The 20,762-nt window shown below is 31.7% G+C and overlaps 1 protein-coding gene across 2 annotated transcripts; it reads right to left on the bottom strand.

The window, feature by feature from the left end:
* Nucleotides 1–1,193: 1,193 nt before the first annotated feature.
* LOC127715608 (dentin sialophosphoprotein-like) lies at nt 1,194–19,971 on the bottom strand. Of its 2 annotated transcripts, XM_052221698.1 has the most exons (10): nt 19,918–19,971; nt 18,867–19,116; nt 18,205–18,336; nt 16,327–16,404; nt 15,037–15,135; nt 11,820–11,918; nt 9,414–9,512; nt 8,192–8,299; nt 7,371–7,427; nt 1,194–2,198 (listed from the first exon to the last, which is right to left on the bottom strand). In XM_052221698.1, the coding sequence occupies exons 2-10, from the start codon at nt 19,008–19,010 to the stop codon at nt 1,737–1,739; spliced, it is 1,278 nt and encodes a 425-aa protein (XP_052077658.1). In that variant the 5' UTR covers nt 19,011–19,116; nt 19,918–19,971; the 3' UTR covers nt 1,194–1,736. The 2 variants fall into 2 exon arrangements, with proteins under 2 accessions (XP_052077658.1, XP_052077659.1); XM_052221699.1 differs by lacking the exon at nt 9,414–9,512.
* Nucleotides 19,972–20,762: the final 791 nt, after the last annotated feature.

Below are 20,762 nucleotides of genomic sequence, written 5' to 3'. Positions count from 1 at the left end.
GTGCACCGGAAGGGTAAGCAGATCATGCTCAACAAATACGTATTTAAGAGTGTATGGCATTACTTATTTCTTGTTTTTTGTTGCTCTAACTTGATTTTAGGACAACTGAATAGGACGGAAATGGTCAAAAGAAATATACTGAAAAAAAAATATCTCATCAATAAAGGACCTAGCTCAATTTACACTCCTTTAACAGAAAAAAGCAAGGAATATGTTATACGATTTCTATGAACCATATATTAAAATGTTGTATGATTATTTAAACGACATTTTCACTTATCGATGGAAAAAAGAGCCGTTTGAAAGTTACAAACTTAATTTTACATAGAACTGTTTCTTTGGGGTTTTTTTGTGTGTATTTTTTAATACTGCTATCGTTTATTTGCATTTTGTTTTGTGTGCTGATGTAGTAAATTAAAGAGAACAATTGTTTTTGAGACGCACCAAAATTATCAGGATATTTCAAGAATTCTAAAACTACTTTTTCGGAAATTTCTGGTCGCTTGAAAGTCAAATGAATCCAAAAATAATAGCCAAATTCATCTACGATTAACGATTAATGTTTCTGTATAAATTCTTAATTAATCTACGGAGGGTTTTAAGTATTATAAATCATGTCGGCATCAAAAAGCAGAGAAATTGACCGAAATAATTCTAAATTCACTTGTTTCAATAGCTTTGCTGAAGGAAACAATTAATTTATTCCTTTTGCCGTAATATCAGTTGTCAGCCGGCCTTTACTGCCAATCAACAAAAGCATCAAGTATTGAATTATTTGTTAAATAGACATCCTCATCAGAACGTGAAATAACAGAAAAATCTTAGTTTCTTTTCACTCTTAAGCCATGTATGAGGTTTGCCTTAATATTGACAAAGAAACAAGTCGACAAGAAGAAGGCCACACTTGGTTCTCTTAGGAAGGCGACAGTCTTAAAAAAACATTTCTACCAAGCAGAAAAAATATGTTGGCAATTGAATTAGTAGCATTTTGATGATTGTCTGAGCTTTTATTCGAATGTGTGCACTATTTCAACCAATCATATTTCCGTCCTAAGACATCCGGTAATATAAACGTGTAATTACAAGTTAAGTGTGTACGACACGTGTTTCTGGAATAACGCTCCTTTCATTTGCTCGTAGCCGAATAATTTGGAATCCCAAAAAACAGACGGTATAACATAAATTTGAATACCTGATTTTTCATATTTAATGCAGAACATAAATTTTTTATTAACAAATAAATTATAAATTAACAAATAAATCATTTATCAACAAACCATCTAATAACAAATAATTCAATATTTTGCATCCTACATTTTTATCAAGTGAATCTCTTTTGTCGAAACGTAATGAAAAGGAAATTGTTGCAGCTGTTAAGAATAAAGAAATAAGCGGATATCAATAAAGATTTCATGCAAATCTGTTTTTAAAGATAATGTTATCTAAATACATCAGAAATGTCGTCTGAACTGAAATACATGTTTGTGTCCCATCTCCAGTCGTGACATATTTGTATGAGTCTGATTTTGAATGAAGAGTAATATATGAATATAGGAGACGTTTACCATTTTGATGCACTCGGCCTCGTTCAGTTTAAACTTCATACGATTCCCTCCGGTTTTTCCGCCTAATTAATATATTCCAAATGGATTTATAAATTTGGAACACCTAAACTGTGGCCTCTAACATTCTTCAGTTTGGGTTTATAAATAGATACATAAGCGTTTTACTATATGCTAATCTGTATGCAAGTGGTAAATAGTGCTCGGACCAATCTGAATAGTTTGTGCATAAACCTTCACGTACATAGCATTACTGTCTTGACCAGGGTTTGTTGGTGATGTTGATTCTCTTGGAGTATTGTCAGAACGAACAGATGTATCTGTATTGTCAGAACGAACAGATATATCGGTAGATCTACTTTTGTTACTATCATTGCTTTCCTCGCTTTCATCACTTGTTCTGCTCTCGTTGCTTTGACCACTTCCCTGACTCTCTCTTTTACTGTAAGAGTCTCTTTTTCCAAACCTTTTACCATGTTCTTTCTCTCTGTTTTCTATGTAATTGCTATTTGAAGTTGGTTCATTTTCTTTGTCTGTGTTCAACGTTTTGTGGCTCATATTGTCACTAATACCATTGTCTGATGTTGCCATACAGTCATCGTTATTGGCTTCAATATCTATGTCTACGACGGTCATCTGGAGTAAAATTCATATATCACAAACACTTAAAACACTATTAGAATGAAAAAATGAGACGGAAGACATCAAACGGACTGTGGTATTAGTCGGGTTAGTTTGAGGTCACCAGACAGACCATCTAGAGATGTTCCGAAGAACTATACAAGAATCAGCCTCCCCTGGTACATACCAAAATGGCAAAACATACGACATACTATAACTGAAGAGCAATCCGGCCAATCCTGATACAGGACCGATCATCCAGGATATTTATTGGTATTTATATATTACTTGGGTGATACTTTTTGACAATTTTGTTGTAACGAAGTTCTGACGTAATAATGTACCAGCTTTATATAAATTATGTTCATTGAAATCTCAAAAATCACTACAGACATAAGCAAAGCGATTGAATTCGGAATTTAACACACCGTAAGAAGAGTCAAAAGAACATCAATTTAAAAAAAGGGAAAAGTGATAATTGGGAAGGAAAATTCCTCTCTAATATTGTAACTTTTTTTATAACATGTTCCAATTTCAGAGATTCTGAGATTTGGAGTTGACATAACCGCCATCAGATCAACCAAACAAACTTTTGAGAGTACAAAATCAAAAAGAGCCTTACGAAAACAGCGAAATTTTACATTGTCTTCGGACGTTGTGGCTTTCGTTTTAAACAATTTACTAAGTTCACAATTCAAAATTCACTATCACTGATTAAGGTGCATCAACGACGAACACGATGATTTAATTTTTATTGTCAACTTCCCATTCTTGAGTAACATACCCTCTTTCCAAGTCTAATGTGTTTTCTAATCACAGTTGATCAAATATCAGCACATACAATAAAACTACTCTGTTCTTGATGGCAGATCTTTGATAGTCTTTATCTCAAAATAAGGGTCAATAAAAGAAAACATTATAGCCAAACAGGAGAACGCCGAAAAGACAGAATGAAATAATTGCCACCGTAATATAAGCTAATAACAATACATAAACTACTCTAGGCAAATTAATGATGACAAAATGACTCAAAAGTCTTTGGTCACCATTACATGTATTAATTGGTCGACCGATACAGTGTCTTAACTTTTCAATTTTCTGGTGACATTCGCTCTGTCAAAGATCTTACATTTCAATTATTGTGAACCTAACATCATTAAGAGATGTATGATGTTCCTGCCATGACCAAAACTAAATGATGTGACTGTTGAATCTTATGGAGAATGAATATATTGTAGGCGATGCTTACAATGTAAATTTGTTGAATCTCGTAAATTTCTCAGCATGTTTTTTTCTATTTCTATTTGTGCTTACTCTCAAATCAGAACTTTGTGTCTTAATGTTTTTATTCGTTGTTTTTGTGCTCTGTATCAATCTGATGAATCAAGCCCTTTGTTGTGCTTTCACACCACTGTTCCAGGTTGGGAGATGGTTGGGCGCCTGTTAACATGTTTAACCCGCCACATCTGTGTGTCCCTGTCCTAAGTCAGGAGCCTGTAATTCGGTGGATTGTTTTTTCATTCTCCTGACTTGGGACAGGCACATACCGAATGTGGCGGGGTTAAACATGTTAGCGGGCGCCCAACCCTCCTATAACCTGGATCAGTGGTGTAAAAGAACATATGAATAAAAATCAGTTGAAAAGAGCTTAACTCATCAGATCGATACAGAGCAAAAAACAAGTAACAAAAACACAAAGTGGACGTGGCAGGGTACTTATGCAGCCCCACAATAAAAAGACACTAAGTACAGATCTGAGAGTACCCGCAGTTACTGACAGCTAGCTCAAAGCCAATAACAACTAATAAAAAAAATCATGCATCTAAGACTAAAATATCAATCAGTACACATCCAACATCCAATAGATTTAGTGTATAGACGTCATTAACAGTCAGAGAAAAACATGACCATGTGCAATGCCAAGATACAGGTATCGACTGACTGTAGAGCCATGAATGTGCATATGTATATAAAAATAATAATTAGTTTGATTTAATTTACTGATAACAAAATCAATATGAATACCAATAAAACATTATTCAAAGATATATTTATAGCGTTAAGAGTTAAAATAAGTTTATTTAAAGGATCGATAAGTTTACCTGGATCTTATATAAATTTCCCGGTTCGGTAAACAACATCTCCGTAAAAATTAGGATGTGCTATCCCGTTAAAAACAAGTTTTTTACAGGTAAACCCAAATTTACAAACCAAATCTTTATATCTATGGAAGAATTTAGTGAAGGTTTTTAGTAATTTGTTGTACCGAAATCCCTTACTTAATAATTTACCAGTAATGCATAGATTACGTTTATTGAAATCCAAAACGTCACAACAGACACGGTCATAGCGGACGAGTCGTTATATATAAACATCGTAAGATGGTGCCAAAGGAAAATCAACGTCCAAAAAAGGAAAATTAACAATAGGAAACGAAAAATCGTCCCTTTTTTCGTAAATTTTAGTGTAGAGTTTCCCGTTTTAAACTGATATATCTAAATCTAGGACAGGACAGTTATTACCATTTATATTTGATTTATTTCATGTAAGTTCTTTTGGGTAAATTTCGGCAGATTATTTTAAAAAAATCTTGATTATTCAAAGTAAAAATATCATCAAGATAACGGTAAGTGTTTTTGAATTTTTCAATTAAATGCAATTTAGACGGGTCTTTATTGAGTTTGGTCATAAACTGTGTTTCATAACGGTACAAGAACAAGTCTGCTATAAAAGGGGCGCCATTGGTATCCATAGGAATACCTACAACTTGTCAATAACTAAAATATTTGCCGAAACGGAGATAAATATTATCAAGGAAAAATTAACAGCTTTAATCATCTCATCACAGCTCCAGTAAGTATATCTAGCATATTTACCTTTCTCATTAGAGAAGAAGGCTTTAAATGAGTTGCAGCAAATATATTTGCATTCAGATTTGCCAAACGAACATTTAATTAAATAGGAAAACTTTTGTTTGATAAGATTGTGCGAAAGTGTAGTGTAAAGAGTTGAAAAGTGAAAACTGTCAACAGAACCAAAAGGACCACCAAAAGCACGTAATTTATCTAAAATATCCAAAGAATTGTTTGCACTCCAAAAATAGTTAATTCCACTATTTTTATATGTTTTATTACAAAAGTTAATGATAAGTTCTTTGATAGTAGTTAAGAAACTAGTTAAAAGCACAAAAAGATTATTTGTAGAACACTTACTAAAGGCCGAGATGAAACGACATTTTACTGGATTTTTGTATAGTTTAGGTAACCAATACATGGTCAGACCTTCAAATGTTTAGAAGAGGCCTCAAGCTGAGATGTGGTTATGATATGCTTGTTGACTATATGACTCTCTGTGGAGCGCACGGACTTGAATGCAGAAGAATTTAAAATTTCATTCTTAGGAACGTCCTTGTAGTATTTATGGCATACCACCACCACAGTGTTAGCTGCTTTGTCGGCCGGTACAAACATGGACAAAGGGATCATATCTAAAATTGACGATTCACAGTCTCAAGTTAGAGGAGTATTATTTTCTACACTGACGTCTGATGTTACTGACTTATAATTAAAAATAAAACTTCTGCTGGTTTTTTTTTTTGTATGTATACGAAATAATAGGTGGTTCTGTGTTATCAAAATAGGGACGTATAAAGTTTTGAATGGTAGAGTCATTAAATATACTCGATAAGTTGATGAAATGAATACCTCTGTTAATATATTTAATTTTCAGAAAATGTCGCTTATGATCTTCAGGTTTATCGATACGCGGGAACAGCCTATGGTGGCAAAAACAGCTGTAATCATACGCGAATATTCATAAAGTGGGCAGAAGGACGAGATTGTGTCACACTCTTTGAAAATATTATGTAATTTAATTGGTATTTGACCCAGTTTACATAATAATTGATGCCTACCATTGTGTTTAAATATAGATAAGAGATCATTGTGTATAATTTATACGATGTTTAATTCGTTGATTTTCGATTTATACGTTTGCCATGAGACTGAGACCTATTCTTACATTGTCTTTTATCAAACATATTCATGATATCAATAGAAGCAGTTTAAGATGTGTTTCCTTGTCCCATTATATTGTCATTTAGACCCAGGGGGTATGCCGTCTGCAGTCGTTTAATCCAAGACAGTTTTATAATTTTACTGGAATCTTCAAATTGTTTATGCGATTGCCCTTGTTGTTTCTAGATCGTTTCGAGTGGTTGGAATCTTATAAATTTAATATTGTGATTGTGTTTACCTAAATGTTGGTGAATTATACTTTTGAAATTCTTAGGTTTTCGGAAGCGGTATAGATGTTCCTATGTCCGTCTAAAAAATCCCCGACTGTTTGTCCCACATATTGTATACCATACTGGCTTTCTTTAAGTAATCAGATAAATGAGGCTTTGAGTTTTTCATGTAATTACACAGGAAAAGGAAAGCGAAAAGGCTCTCCCGTTCACCGTTGGCCTAACAGTATTATAAGAAGATAATATAGATCAGGTTAGTCATTTTCTGTCATTGCACGGAAATATTTGTGAATATCCACATGCATTTTTATTCAACAATCTGGCTGCAGCGGAATTGACACATTTGACACAATGGTAAAAAGTGCTAAATTTAGAAGAGGAATTTCGATTGACGGCGGATTAATATATATTTGGAATACGGTTTTTTTAAGCACGTGAAAATCCTTGAAGGAGTGGTGTTTTTTTATTGTCTTGCCATTTCGTAAAATCATGATTTATTAAGGGTAATGAGAAAATTAAATGAGGCCAAAAGTCATAACATTGAATAAGGATTACAATAACTGAATATATTTATAAAACAATTTATAAAGCAGTCGAAAAACTATATTGAACAGCCCAACCGAATAACGTTTGTAAAACAAACAGACATATTAGTTTGTAAAGCAAATGCCAATACTATAAATATCAACCGAGTCTGCCAAATCGACGGGTTTTCCTTTAAAACTTCTGCTATCATCTCCTTCATCCAAAGTTCTGATTCCTTGTCCGGATTTGGCTATACTTTATGTCCTTTTTTGGTTTGACTCGCTCTTCAACATTGTATAAGATTTTGGATATTCAAATATTTTGCTTCAACCATCACTGAAGAGACATTAATTGTCGAAATGCGCATCCGGTGCATTAAAGTTATTACAGAACTGAACGTATGTACAAGTACTTACCATCTTATCTGGCATATTATGCACACTTTCATAAACGTTACTTTCATTTCCATAACGCTGAAATGCAAAAAGCATGAAATAGTGAGAGAGATTTTTTTCTCTTATATCCAAATATTTCAAAGATATTTTCAATACCATATCCAACTGGTTTTCGATAACTATTAAAATTTGATATTTTAAAGAGAAAAACTAATAACATGTATGTAGAAAACAAAGGTAACGATGAGAGTTAATATTAGTTTCTTTAAATTTCAAATGGCGGGCGTGTAATAAATCTTGACAATTATTGCGGTTTTGTCATTTTGTGACTAAAATTTAATTTGGCAAAGCGATTCCCTACCCAGGTAATTTGATAACACTTGCCAATTACACTAAACAAATTGTTTCAATTTTGAGGTTAAAAAGTACGCAGCTTTTGGGGTGTTGGAATAGTCTGGCATGCTAACACGAATTATTAAGGAAGATATTTACATAATTGGAAACCATACAGTGTACAAAGCGAGAAAACTCAATAGATACTTACTAAAGAATAACGGCTTCCTTTGAAAAAATATAATATTTATATACTTGTATATCGTATTAAAAAATGGTCAATATGTTTTCAGGTTGATGATAGTACCCTTTATATGATGCCAGCCAAAATATTTGTTAACACTTAAAATCTTTAATTATAAGCATGTGCATAAAGAGTCGTTCCAAAATGTTTTTAATGATATTGACAACATAAGAAAACTTCCATAATTCACACTAAACACATCAACAGCACAAAAGTGAGATAGTATATTTCCTTTTATTAAAATGCCAAAGTATAGTAAAATTACCTCAGTCTTAGCGCCTTCATTCTCATACTGGCCAGATGCACTATCTGTTTTTCTCATTTGAACATAAGACGTGTCACTAACATTTTCATTTTCAATGTCATCGTTTGCCTATATGAATTGAAAGAAGTTAAAAAAAATTCAAATAAGCAGATTAATTGACCAATAAATTAATAGCATGTGACACAGTCACAATGTTGTTAGTATAAAATAATTAAAATCACAAAAATACCGAAATCCGAGGAAAATTCAAAACGGAAAGTCCCTAATCAATGGCAAAATTAAAATCTCAAACACATCAAACAACTGGATAACAACTGTCATATTCCTGATTTGGTACAGGCATTTTCTTATGTAGAAAATGGTGGATTAAACCTTGTTTTAAAGCTAGCCAATGTTCATAATCGAAGCATATTTTGTATAAAACCCCTTTCCTGTTTTTCGTTAAATTTACTTGCAACTCAAATGGAGTAACGAGTTGCATTAAAGAAACATGGGACATGTAAATAAACCATTTAAGGTTACACTGATGAGTTATCTAGACGAAACGCACGTATACCAAATAATAAGCCAGGGTATCTTATCACAAAAATTCGTACGATAATCGTAGATCTTTTGTCGTTCGTACGTGTAATCGTAAGATTTTGACCGTTTCATAAAAAATCGTAAGCAATATTTTTCGTAGAATCGATCGTAAACTTGCGAGTGGTAACAGACAGTCGTAAGTAAAATCGTACTGGTTTGCCCTATTGATACTTTGTTAAAATCAACAACATTTCACTACCTTACAGAAAAATTGAGTTCCATGGGATGAACAAAAGTTGATTAGTCCCAATCATAAGTAGCTGAAATTTTAAATTCCTAAAACAATCGTAAATTTACCATTCCTACATTTGAGTTTATTTTAATTGAACTTAAACGAGCACCTTGCTTCAAAGTGATTGAGCTAGCACAGCACTAGGAGATTAATACATTCCGTGCAACTTGGTACTAAATATTCTTTGGCGAGGTTTTTTCTTCTACACCTATACATAATTCAGATAACGATTACAAAGATACTATGATGATCAGTGAAAGTTTTCAGAAACATTAGTGAACATTTAAATAGCAAATCTTACTAACTTATTTTGAACAATATCCCGTAATTTTAGCTGAATGAAACATATCTAGTGTTATTGTAGACTTTATTATTTCTGTTTGGACATTTGAATATTAATATCATTACCTTCTTTTCAGAGGTATCCACAGTTTCATTTTCATAATGTACAGTACCACTTTTCAAACATGTTCGTTTGTTTAGCCTATTTGCATTCGTTTTTTCTTTCTTAAATAAAACATAGTTTCAAATGTCTTAAATGTAGTCAAGAACAATCAATGCACATAAATTAAGTTAAAAAAAAATGAAAAATCTAAAATATTCACATATGTGCTGTTCAATTAAGCAAAATATATATATATATATATATAAGTTAAAGAAAAACATATTTAAAGTGTGTTGTAATAGTAATTCTAACATAAAGAATGTCCCATCGTCTCCAAAGATCTTTTTCTTAAAATCTTGTATAAACTTGAACGATTAAGATACACGATATGGATACGAGGGTGATTTAGAGTTTGATATATGGTAAAGATACTTTAGTGATTTGAATCGTAATACATGGTATGGATACTTTGGTGATTTGAATCGTGATACATGGTATGGATACTTTGGTGATTTGAATCGTAATACATGGTATGGATACTTAGGTGGTTTAGAGCTTGTTACGTGTTATTAATACTAGGGCGTTTTAGAGTTTGAGATACATGGTATGGATACTTGGGTGGTTTACACCTTGTTACGTGTTATTAATACTTGGGCGTTTTAGAGTTTGATACATGGTATGGATACTTGGGTGGTTTAGATCTTGTTACGTGTTATTAATACTTGGGCGTTTTAGAGTTTGATACATGGTATGAATACTTGGGTGGTTTCGAGCTTAAGACGTGGTATTGTAAAATATGTCATTGATTTTGTGTAATGTGTAACCAACAATTACCAGCAATTCTTTTTGAATTGAATTTGAATAACAGTCCTGAGATGCTTAACCACATTTCCCTCTCATTTGAAATATAAACAGTCATCGATTGTTACAGTCGTTGTTGATTTGGTAGTTTGAAGAACAATATTAGAGGTATTAATGACATAAACAGGTCAAAATGTTCTGACTTATAAAAGTCAGAATACAAGAACCATGTTTGTTTAATTTTTTTACATAAAAATACTAGCTTATAAAAGCATCCCTTATTTGTACACGTTCCTTATGCCAATTACGTTTATTTTGATATTCATTTAGGGGTAAACACAATAAAAACATGAAAGAGAAGTTAATGTTTCACTTAGATATAAATAAAGGTTACAAAAATCGTTTATGAAAGGCAACACTAGATGCGTAATACAGAGTTATTAAAATTTATTCAAATAAAAAAAGATAGCAAAATTCAAAAAAAGTTTGTCAAACATGTAACTAGTCCTAGATATAAGAAGATGTGGTATGAGTGCCAATGAGACAACTCTCCTTCCAATTCAAAAAAAATTCTAAAAGATGTATATATTTTGTTTAACTGTTTACAGTTTTATTTTGTTGTATGGCTGATGCAAGAGACTTCCAGGTATCAAACCAGACCTTAGCAGCTTGACGAAATATCGTTATATTAAGTTTTATAAAGTATGAATTTGAAGCATAATATATCATAAATCACTAAAAAAATCATACCTCCAATAACTTTTCAAGACATCATTTAGATTATTATATTTCATTACATCCTATTTTATGACATCATCCAAACAGAAGGATGATGTCATTACATGAAAAAGTAGTTTAAAAAATAGTGAGATAGTTGTGGGCATTTTCAATAGAATATATGATGTTTAGATAGAGTTACCAATCTTTGGGTTTCTAAATCTATGTTTAAGATTACTCCTTACAATTGGTAAATTGACAAAAAGTCACAGGAAAAAAGTCACAAATTTGGTAGGAAGAAAGTCACACATTTGATTAATGTCGGGGAAAATTACAAATCTATTAGAAAATAATGTACTTCTCTGCACATTTACTAGGCAGAAACATATATGTATTACATGTCTCTGATGTATGGGGAAAAGTCACAGGATAATTATTTAAAAATTCATGATAATTTGTGTCATATATGAAGTAAATGTCAATTGAATAGTGTTTAGTAATATTTCAACTTCTTTTAATGAGTACGAAATTTTAAAATAATGCATTTGCAAATCATACTACTGTTTAAGTTTAGAATAAATATGCAAGTTTTTAGAATCTTATGTATTTTATACAAGTTGTAAACAGAACTTGAGTTTTCTCTGAATGAACTATTTAAGTTTTTTTAAATATTCTGTAATTTCTAAACTTATTTTCACTTATTTCATGTGCTCTTGCTATTATTCTATAAATCATTCAGATAACGATTATAAAGATACTATGATGATTAGTGAAAGTTTTCAGAATTGATAGTGAATATTTAAGTAGGAAATCCTATTTTACTTATTTCGAACAAAATCCCGAAATTTTAGAGTTAAGTGTTTTTGTAGACTTTATTATTTCTTTTTAGACATTTAAATTGATATCATTACCTTCTTTACAGAGGTATCTACAGTTTCATTTTCATAATGCACAGTACCACTTTTCAAACATGTTCGTTTGATTGGCCTCTTTCCATTCGTCTTTTCTTTCTAAAAGAGAACATATTTTAAAGGTTTAAAGTGAAATCAAGAATAACCAATTCACATAAATTCAGTTCAAAAAATGAAAAAATTTAAATCATTCACATGTGCTGTTCAATTTAGAAAAAAATATAAATTAAAGAAAAACATATTTAAATTGTGTTAAAATAGTGATTTTAACATGAAAAACGGCCCATCGACTCCGAAGATCTTTTTCTTCAAATCTTGTCTTAAGTTGAGCGATTGAGATACATGATATGAATACAGGGCGTTTTAGAGTTTGGTACATGGTATAGATACTTTGTTGATTTTAATCATGATACATAGTATGGATACTTTGGTGATTTGAATCGTAAAACATGGTATAGATACTTGGGTCATTTAGAGCTTATTACGTGTTATGAATACTTTGGCTATTTAGAGTTTGATACATGGTATAGATACTTGGGCTATTTAGAGTTTGATACATGGTATGGATACTTGGATGATTCAAATTTTAAAACATGGTATAGATACTTGGGCTATTTAGAGTTTGATACATGGTATGGATACTTGGATGATTCAAAGTTTGATACATGGTATAGATACTTGGATGATTCAAAGTTTGATACATGGTATGGATACTTGGATGATTCAAAGTTTGATACATGGTATAGATACTCGGGCTATTTAGAGTTTGATACATGGAATGGATTCTTGGATGATTCAAAGTTTGATACATGGTATAGATACTTGGACTATTTAGAGTTTGATACATGGTATGGATACTTGGATGATTCAAAGTTTGATACATGGTATAGATACTTGGGCTATTTAGAATTTGATACATGGTATAGATACTTGGATGATTCAAAGTTTGATACATGGTATGGATACTTGGATGATTCAAAGTTTGATTGATGGTATAGATACCTGGGCTATTTAGAGTTTGATACATGGAATGGATACTTGGATGATTCAAAGTTTGATACATGGTGGTATAGATACCTGGACTATTTAGAGATTGATACATCAATGATTTATAGAATAGTTAACCTTAGCTGTATTTGGCTTAACCTTTCTGAATTATGGGTCCTCAATGGTCTTCTTGGCTTTTTTAACATTTTTCAAATCAGGCGTCCCTGATGAGTCTTTTGTAGACGAAACGATAGTCTGGTGTACACAATTTTAATCCTGGTATCTTTGATGAGTTTATTTATAGCTTAGTACCTGATATGAATTCTTATGTGCTTTATAGTTTGAAACATGGCATCGGTACTGTGGCGATTTAGAGTTGTATACATAATTATACAGTTGCTGGTTAGATAAGGATTGCTCAGTCTTTGGTTTTTCTCTGTAGTGAAATGCTGTTTGGCTTTTCATCTTTTCGTTTGCCAAAGTGTTGTCTATTTTTAGCTCACCGGGGACCGAAGGGCCCCATGTGAGCTTATGCCATCACTTGGCGTCCGTCGTCGTCCGTCATCTGTCGTCGTCGTCTGTCATCGTAAACTATTTCAAATATCTTCTCCTTTGAAACTACCAAAATTGTCAATTGACCCCTTAAGGAGTTATTGCCCTTTAAAGACAATTTTACACAATTTGTTCATCAAGTTTTCTAACATTTAAAAATCTTCTCCTCTGAAACTACTGGGCCAAATACCTTCAAACTTCATCTAAATGTTTCTTAGGATATCTTGTTTATAAACTGTATCCGAAGTTTTAATCCATCGACAAACATGGCCGCCATGGCTAAATATAGAACATAGGGGTCAAATTCAGTTTTTGGCTTATATCTCCAAAACTAAAGCTTTTAGAGCAAATCTGACATGGTGAAATTGTTTAATTGGTCAAGATCTATCAGTGCTGAAATTTTCAGACAAATCGAACAACCCTTTGTTGGGTTGCTGCCAATAAATTGGTAGTTTTGAGGAAATTTTGCAGTTTTTTGTTATTATCTTGAATGTTATTATAGATAGATATTAACTGTAAACAGCAATAATGTTCAGCAAAGTAAGATCTACAGAAAAGTTAAATGACCAAATTTGTCAATTGACTCCTTAAGGAGTTATTGCCCTTTAAAGACAATTTTACGCAATGTATTCATCAAGTTTGCTAACATTTAAAAATCTTCTCTTCTGAAACTGTTGTGCCTAATACTTCTTAACTTTGAATGAATGTTTCTTTAGGAATCTAGTTTATGAATTGTATCCGATATTTTGATCCATCAACAAACATGACCACCATGGCTAAAAATAGAACATAGGGGTGAAATGCAGTTTTTGGCTTATATCTCAGAAACTAAAGCATTTGAAGCAAATCTGACATGGGGTAAATATGTTGACAAGGTCAAGATCTATCAGCCCTGAAATTTTCAGACACACCGAACAACCCATTGTTGGGTTGCTGCCACTAAATTGGTTGTTTTAAGGACATTTTGCAGTTTTTGGTTATTATCTTGAATATTATTTAAGATAAAGATAAACTGAAAACAGCAAAAATGTTCAGCAAAGTAAGATCTACAAAAAAGTTTATATGACCAAAATTGTCAATTGACCCCTTAAGGAGTTATTGCCCTGTAAGGACAATTTTACACAAGTTGTTTTATGTTTTTTAACTTTAAAAATCTTCTCAAATGATTCTAGTATAAATTTTGTATTTCATTTCCTTGTACGTCAAGAAACATAGACACTATGGCTAAAATGGAACATATGGGTAAAAAGCAAAAATAATCATTAATGAAAGATTTAAGCAAAAAATATAAGAGGTGAGCGATTCAGGCTCTTGAGAGCCTCTTGTTTTTTTTTTCCAATTCTTTTTTCGAAATTTTTACCATTTATTGACCTAAAGTTTGTCTCTTTTTATGTTTTTGTGATAGTGTGTCATTTAAATTTATCCTACATTTCCTATTGTTTGATTGTATTTTGTTTTGAATGGGAAGCTTCCGTTTAGTTACTGACACCCTGATATGATCACACTTTTTGAAATGTTCTACAGTGGTGAATATCGTGGTTGAACTGGTTTATTTCTCCTGAGTAATATGGTATATTTTTGTTAAGAAAGGGAAAAACAGAATAGGAAAACCAAACTAAATGCTGTTACGTTAAGATTAATCGTTAATGTGAATTTCAGATTCCGAAACTATTTATACCCTTTTAACTTTAGTGTCTTCAATAACAACAGGCTCATCAGCTTTCTTGGTGGTCTCCGTTTCGTTTTTACTCGTATTCCCCTCTGTGTGGTCTAATGACTTGTGAACATAAAAGAAAACTATGTACATTAATATCAAACTAGTATAAAGAGTTCCAAAATTTTTTTTTAAAATATCTCCTTACTTTCATTTACTTCCGCCTTTAATAAACGACGTTTTAAAAGAAAACTCAAGGGTTTAACACAAAAACATGCAGTTAAACATTTAAAGAATTGTTTTTCATTTGTCATCTCGGGATATTTCACAGCTGACTTTGCGGTATAGGTTTTGCTCATTGTTGAAGGCCGTACGGTGACCTATAATAGTTGTTATCTTCTATGCCATTTGGTCTCTGGTGGAAAGTTGTATCATTGGCCATTATACTACATCTTCTTATTTTTATCAATAGACATTTAAAGAGCTTTTCTTCGAAACCGATTTGCTGAGAGGAAAATATGATGCCTACAGGGTAACTTATGACTCGAAATAAAGATGTGAACTTTGATCTGAAATCTGCCATTGCTGGCTACCTAGTACATCGTTTATACAAAGAGTTATGGAAAAATACTTCTTGCAAATTTTACGGACAATAGTAAAATAATGTAAGTAGGATGATATTATAGTTTTTCTTTTTTTATTTTTAAGATAGGCTGAAAAGCAAAATAACCCTGCTTAATTTTATTAAAAACGCCATATATGAAACACATGTAAACAATTCTGTAGAGCAAATATATTAAGCGTAGATGCAATATTGTTATTTTTCAAAATATAAGTGATGTTTAGACCAATCATAAAACTATAATGTCCGCGGGACATAGTTTCAGAATGTGCCACTCTAGGATATGGCTGTTTCTTGCAACCACTCAATAAACAGAACCAATAATGTCAATTCAAAATGAAAATATGGTCTGTCTCTAATCGCTCATTTTGTTTTAACAATTTATGGCCAATAAACTAAATAATTGATTGCAATTTGATTGAAACACAAACCGTCATTTCCTAGAAACAGCTTCAACGACTAGAATAGTATTACCCAAAGCTAATCGCAATCATTGTCAGACATAGCACTTGTTATGTTGATGACTATCATCTGACATCAAAAATAGCCTATAGAACATATGTTTCTCATATGATAAAATGAAAATTACATATCATTTTGTTTTTGAAATATAGAGAATTGGAGAAGATACAATAAAATGATTTTTTTTTAATTCTCTACATCTGAAACTATTATTACATTAGTTTATTTACCTCTTCGTCACTTTTCTGTGATTCATTACCTGTGCATCTACATATTTCTCCTGTGACTGCATAATCATATTTTGGCTCCTACAAAAATAAAATATTGAATATTTTGATCGTACCTTGATATGTACTTTCTTATTTCCGATATTCTTACTCCATAATGTAATATTTTTTTCAAGCAAAACGATCGTTCGTATATCAATTAGAAATTATTTTAAGATTTCTGATCCACAGTGTACCCCTCTAAATTCAAAATAATTTATTTGCAATAATTATGTTTTATCAATAACTGTTTTGTTTGATATATATATATAACCATATGGAACCTGATACTACTCCAAGTTTTAATTGTAGATTTTATCCACAAAGTTTTAAACAAATGTGTTCGTTTAACTTTGATGTTTACGTATTTGTATTTGTCCAGTCACCAGTCTTATACTTTTGAGTTGTCACAGGAGCTTTTATGTTCTGGGAGGGGATATATTTTCAGTTTCATTTTAACTTTGATTTACATTTTAAAACTTGATAAGACATCTTTTGTTTGATTTTATCATTTTACACAACAGTACATGATTAATTGAATAGCGTTAGAATTATTCATCCGCTCATTGATTTTCAAGTTATAAAGATAGTTTCTTCCTGAACTTTGACCTTACTTGATAAGTTTCCTTCCATATTTTGCTGCACCTCTGGATTTTTCCTTGCCCATGCAATTAAAAAAATTCAGGGAACAACTAATTTCTCTATAACTTTCAAAATACATCGCAAATACAAGTGCTGTATATATTTTGACTTATAGAAAGGAACATCTATACATTTAATTTTCCTTTAGCTATATTTGCAATAAGTATTCTACGACAATGTGAATATGCGATGTAAAAAAATATCACTGATTGTATTCATTTTGATTATTAAATAAACACTGCCATTTCGTTTTGCAAAAACAGATTACATATTCAGGACTATAACAATTTAAACAGTTCATAGAATAATTAGGTACACAAAGAGCAAAATAGATCGACTGGAATAAGGGGGGGGGGGGTGATATTTGTACTGTCACAGGAAAATGGGGGGGGGGGGGGGCGGCGCCATTCTATGAAAGTGACGTTTAACACCAACAGACAAACAAACACACAATAGATATAAGAAGATATGAGTGCCAATGAGACAACTCTCCATCCAAGTTACAATTTATAAAAGTAAATCATTATAGGTCAAAGTACGGTCTTCAACATGGAGCCTTGGCTCACACCGCACAGCAAGCTATAAAGGGCCCCAAAAATTACTAGTGTAAAACCATTCAAACGGGAAAACCAACGGTCTAATCTATATAAAAAATGAAAAATGAGAAAGACTTATGAACCACATTAACAAACGACAACTACTGAACATCAGATTCCTGACTTAGGACAGGTGCAAACAATTGCAGCTGGTTTAAACGTTTTAATGGTACCAAACCTTCACCCTTATCTGAAACAATAGTGTAACATCACAAAATAGAATGACACACTATAACATGTTTATAAATTATGAATAATGAATTCATTTCTGGCTTATGTTGACAGAACATTTGCAAACTCCAGATTTGAGTGGCTAGTCTAAGCGATACACATCTGAATAGATGTATGGTTAGGTTCAGCATACTGAAATCCATCGAAAATTGAATACTGTTTTTTTTTTTAATTTATACGAAATGAAATTTATATGAAATCACATTTTGAATGAATCGCGGAAGCGCTTCTAGCTTAAAATTTGATGGGTAGTAGCTTTAATTTCAATTGCATGTGACGGAATCAAATGATTCGTCTTTCAGAAAATAAAAGATCGGCATTTGTATGAATTGAACACCTACTGTAAATATTATAATATATATTGATAGTATACCCCTTGTTCATCTGATTCTTTTGCTCTCAAGTTGCTGTCATGCGTGGGATTTTTAACATAGCGCTGCAGTGTTGGGTCCTGCTCTCCACAAACACCTGATTGTCTAATACCCTCTTCTCTTTCAATCTTAAACTATTTATATGAAGTAAATCAACTGTTGCGTTATTCTTTTTTCGAAATATATAAATTTCCATAACATAAATGTTAATTAATTACAAGAAATAATTGAACCATTAACTACCAGACTGTTATTTGTATATGTTCTGTCTGCGTTAATGCATATACATATGTAAAAAAAAAGGTGAGGAAATGAATATTTTTTTGGACGGGGCGAATACTATTGATTTAACTTCGTTTTTGTTTTGATTCCAGCTCCACTGATGAATATAATGTAGACGAAACGCGCGTCTGGCGTACAAAATTACTACCCTGATATCTTTATTCAGTTTAAACATTTTGTAAATAAGCTGAGGTATAACTTAGGAGATTGCATTTGAAAATTTTAAACAATAAAAAAAATGAATTTAATTAGATTAGTAAATTGTATTCACCCCGGCCCGTCCATCAAAAACCAAATACGCTAAACGCGAAGGATAGTAACAAATAATATAGAAAGTTTACATTTGTAATTATCAAATATAACAAATCGGGTAAATAATTACCTCGGTGCTGCTTTCCTGATGTGTTTCATGGCAGCATGTAATATTTCTGATTTTACAATAAATGAATCCAACTATTGTAATAGCGAAATATACGATTCCAGCAATCCCGACAACCATGCATATTGTCTCATTTTTAAATAACATCGTGTTCTACCTCTAATTATTCAATTATTCATATATACAGAATTTATCTCTTGAAACAGCGTGCATTATTGTCGTTGATCCCTCTTATTGGGTATTTGCATACCTGCTGTGAACATTTTTGGTAAAAAAAAATGTAATTTCAGATAAACAAAATAGACGATATTAGCAGAAGAATGGACTTTCCAAGAAGTACTAATTGTATACGTATACATGTTCCTCTTTAATCGTTTTAGTTTAATAATTGTCAATAGAAAAATATGTCTAAACTTTCTCATGCATTCTATTAGCTCTTGATTCTAAGTTTAACTTGTTATTCTAATATCGTAAGTAACGTTTCCTTATGACACAACTCAAAACATGACAGTGCGTCATCCCGGGAACAGGTTTTTTTGTTGTTGTTGTTATGATTGTATAGGCCGGTTTGAATTTCATTTCCTACTTGTGTATAATTATGCTTTGAATGCATTCAATTGATTCATCATACAAACTAAATTCAATAGTTTTTATATGTTACACGGAAGCTTGTACGTGAACTTATATATATATATTTATGAATCATAATAAAAACAATCATCAAATCTTAACGTAAGTCTATAATACAATGTGTTGGTCTTAACTCGACTAAAAAAGATCATGATAATTAGTAGGAACTCATCAGAGATACTAGGTTTATAAATTGGTACGCGAGGCACGAGTGTGACTGTCATCTACATAGTCATCATGATAGTTTGTAGATTAAAATGTTGAGACGAATGAATTGTACATCTTTTATCGTTTTTGTTGTTATATCCTTATTATGTTTTTTTGTAAATTATCAAATTATGCATGGATATAAAAGTTTATTATCTACTATACCAACTATTCAAAAAACTCATTTACAGCAAAAAGCGTAAAATTATTTACTGACCTACTAGGGAAGTTAATCCAACAGGCTTTCTCTTTTCTTTTGAAATACCAGGATTTTTTTGCGCGTTTAATAAAAAGTGTAAATTAAGGAAGCACCTTGAAAGTCCCTAAAATATTCATATTTATATTTATAGATTAAAAATTTTGCATCTTTTTATAAATATATTAATAAATATTCACAATTAAGTTTTAAAAATCAAACATTTTTATTAATTCAAGAAATATAATTCAACAAAACACATTACATTTTAGCAGATTATGTCTGAAATTTCCGGTTATGAGCTTATTTGAAAGTGTGAACAACATCAGTAAGGACCAATTGTTAAATAATTTTGAAAACTTATTAAAAATATGAATAGCTGATAAACAAAAAAGGACAAAAAGTATAGCCAAAGCCGGACAAGGAATCAGAGCTTGGCATGAGGGAGATAAATGTCAGAATGGATATTAAGAATATAGATGTCGATTAAGGATTATCTTTCTCTAACTTGATATCAGAATCAAATCATTCCGAAGTTCCCAATGTGTTAACTGTTCCAATATCCGAACAGTCACAAATTTAAGATAAAATTTAAATGAGATGTGGTTTGATTGCCAATGACGCAACTATCAAACAAGGTCTAAATGACGTGAATTTAAAGCAATTATAAGTAACCGTACAGCCTTCAACAATGAGTGAAACCCTTACCGTATAGTAAGATACAAAAGATCCCGACTAAAAAAAACTTACGGATTGAGTTATGATAAAACACTAAACAAAACTGATTTAACAGACGACAAACACTAAATAACAGGTTCCTGACCTTGGACAGACACATACATAATGTGGTGGGGTTAAGCGTGTAA

This window comes from Mytilus californianus, unplaced genomic scaffold, assembly GCF_021869535.1.
Source record: "Mytilus californianus isolate M0D057914Y unplaced genomic scaffold, xbMytCali1.0.p SCAF_9, whole genome shotgun sequence".
In the NCBI taxonomy this organism is placed as follows: Eukaryota; Metazoa; Mollusca; class Bivalvia; order Mytilida; family Mytilidae; genus Mytilus; species Mytilus californianus.
Note: the sequence above shows the minus strand (reverse complement) of the source record. Positions and strands in the feature narration are given on the sequence as shown.

Bases quoted from the DNA above. Each gene is read 5' to 3' on its own strand.
- LOC127715608 (XM_052221698.1), bottom strand. From the start codon at position 19,010: ATGTTATTTAAAAATGAGACAATATGCATGGTTGTCGGGATTGCTGGA. The intron at 18,337-18,866 runs GTAATTATTTAC...TCATATAAATAG, and splicing joins ATCAGGAAAGCAGCACCGAG to TTTAAGATTGAAAGAGAAGA. The intron at 11,919-15,036 runs GTATAAATAGTT...GTTCTCTTTTAG, and splicing joins AAGACACTAAAGTTAAAAGG to AAAGAAAAGACGAATGGAAA.